We start from the raw sequence: 5,000 nt of genomic DNA on the forward strand, positions 1-5,000 counted from the left end.
GGAGAGGGGGGGGGGCAAACACGCGGATGTGGTGGCAATTGAAAAGACGACTCGAAGTTGGAAATGTTGTTACTGTTGTTTAAGAGGAGGGTGGGTGGGGTGGGGGAGGAAGGGAAGGGTGCTACTGTGGGAATATGGGTAGTTGGGGGGGGGGGGTGATGTAGGGGGGATGGTGGGGGTCGAGGGAGAATAGGCGGTATGGCTGGCTGAGACCGGTGTGCACGACCCATATATTTTGTGAGCAGGAGCTGAGGTGTCCACCGAAAACAGTTCAGAAGGAAAGATCAAACTTGAAAATAAAATGTTTTCAGATTTTTTTGTTGAATCATCTAGAAGGATCTTCGAGAGGAGATATAGCCTCGTTTCAATAGTGACACCGGGCTCCACCTCACATCACGCAATAAAGCTAAACTTGCAAACTAATTTAATTTGAGACTGACGATCAGTGAGTGTGGATGCAAAGTATTTCTGGTATCTTTGCATTCACTGAAAATCATTTAAATAGTGAGTAATAATATTTCTTTTTTAAATATGAAGCAAAATCAATTCATCCTTTATATTTATGTTTTAATAAAAGAGTACATACTTTCCATGCTGTTGTCGAGGCAGTGAGAGTAGGGAATCAAAAAGTGTTGGGGGGGGAGGGGGGAGGTAGGAAGAGGAGCGCAACCCCCATAATTATTTTTTAACAATAACAACTGTCACCGCGGAGATTTTATTCCTTCTTCATTTGATTAACATGAATCGTTTATTGGTAAAGAAATGCTTATATGAAACAGTAAGGATTTCAAGCAAGTCCATAACAATTTCCCAAAACTGAGGGAGAACGTGACACAGAAGAAACACACAAGAAAGTCTACCGACAACACGAAACGCAAGGGAAGTTTATATAATAGACATTCTGTGTAGGGCTTGGGAGTGACGTTTAACGAAGGCGGTCGCTCGTCACAGGTAACCGGATAGTCATCGGATACTCGACGTCGATTAAGTTATTTAGGCTAACCTGTGGGCTCGATCACCATGAAATTACCATAGGAAGTTGATTTTCATTTCGTAATCAGCTATAGAACGGTGGCGGGGGGAGGGGGGGGGGGCTTCACGGACTAGTAATGTGCGGGAAGTGTTTATCTATTTTATAATGTCAACATGGTCAATATATATATATGTATATATATACATATATATATTGAGTACACACACATATGTATAAATATATATATATACATATATATATTTATATATATATATGTGTGTGCGTATGTGTGTGTGTGTATGTATATATATATATATATATATATATATATATATATATATATATATATATATATATATATATACACACACACACACTTCGTGCGTTCATGATAAGTTGAATGGACTATACATTATCTTCTGGGGCATTGAAATCTCCTAAGTAGTCTAGGGAGTTTACGAAAAAATAAATGAATTGAAAAAATAATAATAATAAAATAAAATAAAATCTATGAATAAAGAAGGATAGGTAAAAACGGGAATATGATTGTTACAGCGCTGAATAAAAAGGAATTCCGGCCTACTTGTGTGTGTAACGGAACAATGCAGAGGTAATTGGATAAGTATAGCTAATGGGCGGTTGAGTGAGTCTCCAATTCCGAGAAATTTTGGGAGGCAACGCCAGGAGAGAGAGAAAAGACAGAGAGAGAGAGAGAGAGAGAGAGAGAGAGAGAGAGAGAGAGAGAGAGAGAGAGAGAGAGAGAGAGAGAGAGAGAGAGAGAGAGAGAGAGAGAGAGAGAGAGAGAGAGAGAGAGAGAGAGAGAGAGAGAGAGAGAGAGAGAGAAAGAGAGAGAGAGAGAGAGAGAGAGAGAGAGAGAGAGAGAGAGAGAGAGAGAGAGAGCGCAGCGAGCCTGATATAGAAGACTAAGACACCGACAGCCGGCTAACCCTTCCTATAAATATAGGTTCTCGTCACTCATCATAACTGCGGCACATTATTATAGGCCTATATACTGCTGTAGCTTTCCTGTTCCAGTATTGTATCGGTATATTTTCATGTTTGCTAGACAATTCAGCAAACATGTTTCAGTCTTGTTTAATCGTAATATATCACCGCGCTATGACACGCTTTGCATATTGAGTTTTAGCATGGGTAAGTTTAGTTTGAATATATGGTAATTCTGTACTTTGAATTTGCGTTAAATTTTGTATGGCGAAGCATCTTTCATCAGAGAACAAGTTATGACATAACGCATGAACTCCACAAATTTGAATAATGTAGTTAAAATATTTCTTCTCGATTCTCTTGAATAAAAATTACTTTATGAACCAAAGTTGGAATTAAATATCTAAGGATAGTTTTCTGTCTTATACGTTCGAAGTATTACGAATTTGAACACACTAAGAGGTGACCATTATTCCTATTACTACAATTTCCTGCTGTGACGTCATGGCAGCGTGACATGATAATGTGAGCCCTCCTGGCGGCAACAGTGTCAGTATTGCCATAACAGGCACTTTATCGGTCATCATCAGCATATTACGGCACATCAAACGTTTTACTTAAATATCCAAATGATCCGTCTATCATATGAATGTTTATATAACCGAATATTGAAACAAGGAACAAATAGAAAATAAAAACAGAGCGTGAATCAATGTAAAAGATACGCGCCGCCAGTAAAGACTGTCTTTTGATGACGCTGTCTACTCCTGACGCAGGTGACCGTGAGACCGGCGGAACGTCAGCGTGCTGGCAGTATCGTCTTAAGATTCAGTGGCGTGTGGGGGGGGGGGGGTCAGTTAAGGAGATGGAGGGTAAAAAACAGGTTGACAGTCTAGGGGAATGAAAGGGGAACTTCGAAGAAAAGAGAATGATCATTAAGACATCGATGTGGCTATAGCTTCGTCAAGTAGTATTCCTAGACCAACTATTTCCCATTTTCCCCTCTCCAATACCATGGAATTTTCAGGCATTGATACAGAATAGAAACGTCAGTTATGGTTCAATAATTAATGACCGGATTTCATGTGTTCAACTTGGATATCGACACAGACCTCCTAAATTTTCATCTGAATTTAATAAAGTGATATTAAATGCCACCGAGGTGATTCCATCCAGGTCGCATAACAAAGTTTGCAATTTACAAAGATTATCACCATAAAAAGGGAACACACTTAAACAGACAGACATATGGGAAGACATAAATTTCCCCGCATCCGCCATACGGGGACAAAGAGCCACAAATTTATTACCATTTTCCCCTAGATTACAGGTTTATGCATGGTTGATGTTACCCCGCGTCGTAATTTTTAGTGAAAACAATTTTCCTCGCCAGGCAAGTTGCTTGACGGAAGCTAATGGTTTATTGAGGAAGTAGGATCTTCGGGGGAAAATTTTCTTAGGGAAAATCAACCAGAAAGGTATATGATGGTAGAAGGTGGAAGAAAAACTGCCATAAGACAAGTTAAAAAAAAGATCTTAAACATATACGAATAGACAGCGGAAAGAGACAATGACGTTGAAACAGAATAAGAATAAAAAAAAAGAAAGAAAAAAAAAACATAATGACCCGCTGACGTAATAAAAGTGGTCCGGAAATATAATCACGCAGCGAGCCTAATTATAAATCTCCAACTACTTTCTCTCCCTCTTTAAAGACGAGCAAACTAAAGGAAAGCGTGACTGACGAGGAAGCGAAAACAAGACCTATACTTAACAGGTTTAAATACTCGTTCTTCCTCGGCCTGATTTAGAGACCACTCTTTTTACTCTCCGGTTAAGAGTTTGTTTCATATGATGTGGTTCTAGGATACGCCTAAACTGCTGTGGAATGTGATTTTGTCTTTTATTCGCGAGAGGTGATGCGTTACTGTGATTTATGACTAATTTAAGAAAATGGCCTGGTGGTGTGGTGCCATCTACTTGGATTTCGATAGCGTGTTGGTTCATCAAGTTTTACTAGCTGGAAACACTGGGAAAGGTCAGAGGGTGAGTGTGAAAAAGGAAAAAGGTGGAGTTTTTCTTTGCAGACCGAAAAAAAAAGTTTTGAGAGAGACGAAGACAGCGGACAATAATTTGAATTCTTAAAAAAAAGCAGTTGATAAAGAAAAAGAGAAAGAGCAGCAGATGAGAAAAAATGATTCGGTACCGATCATCATTTTGATTACGGTAATAAGGAATATTTCCGGAATAAAAGTATACGTTTGTTCTGGCGACGCGCATTGACGAGGCTCCACCTCAAAATGTTAATAACATGTAATCTTTTGAAGACAAATGGCATGCTTATTATGTTTTTTTTTTTTTTCTTCTTCTTCTTCTTTTTTTCTTTTTTTTCTTTTATTCTTTCGGAAAGAACCTGTTCTTTTTTTCTTTTTTCTTTTTATTCTATTTCCTCTTTCTTTATCATTATTTATTTTTGCGTATCGGTTAAGAGGGGAAACTCTCTCCCCGATGACTATATTCGTATGTGTGGTGTATGTGTTTACGTACATGTAACTCAGCAATGCAACTGCACACAACTACCGTTGAAAATCGATTCCTCATGTATTGCATGGCCGACATCAGCGACAGTCACTGCCATCCGGTGTGTCAACCAGCGGAAATGAGAACGCCAGGGAAATCATACACCTTTCCCCTTGCAATTACCGTCACCGTCGCCACAACCATGATGAAGCACGGGCGTAACGATAGGCCTTCGCCCCATCACAGTCACATCCCTCCACCGTACTTGCAGAGACCAAAACCACCACTACCAGCGGGAACGACCTACCACCACCATCACCCAAACCACAACCCTCCACCACTTCTTTCTCTCTCTCTTTCTCTCTCTCTTTCTCTCTCTCTCTTTATACCTTCCGTTCTCTCCTTTGTTCCTTTTATTGATCTATTTACAAATCTCACCCATTCCTGTCGATGACGCGCCTGTGTGGTGGCAGGTAGCCCGTCGTGGCTCCGTAACCAGCTGTGGCTTCGTAACCTGTTGCACCTTCGCTCAAGAACGAGAGAGAAGCCACGAGGACGACCA

At 40.1% G+C, this 5,000-nt stretch overlaps 1 protein-coding gene across 2 annotated transcripts in view; it reads right to left on the reverse strand.

Moving 5' to 3' along the window:
• LOC122250198 (uncharacterized) overlaps window positions 1–5,000 on the reverse strand; it is a 41,586-nt gene that overhangs the window by 10,506 nt on the left and 26,080 nt on the right. For both annotated transcript variants that reach the window (XM_086543363.1, XM_086543362.1), the window contains exon 3: window positions 4,877–5,000. This exon is cut by the window's right edge and continues 19 nt beyond it. In XM_086543363.1, coding sequence (XP_086399489.1) covers window positions 4,877–5,000 — 124 coding nt within the window. The remainder of the gene's footprint in view (window positions 1–4,876) is intronic.

This window comes from Penaeus japonicus, unplaced genomic scaffold (assembly GCF_977035675.1).
Source record: "Penaeus japonicus unplaced genomic scaffold, GWHDUDI00000001_assembly GWHDUDI00000013, whole genome shotgun sequence".
Lineage (NCBI taxonomy): Eukaryota > Metazoa > Arthropoda > Malacostraca > Decapoda > Penaeidae > Penaeus > Penaeus japonicus.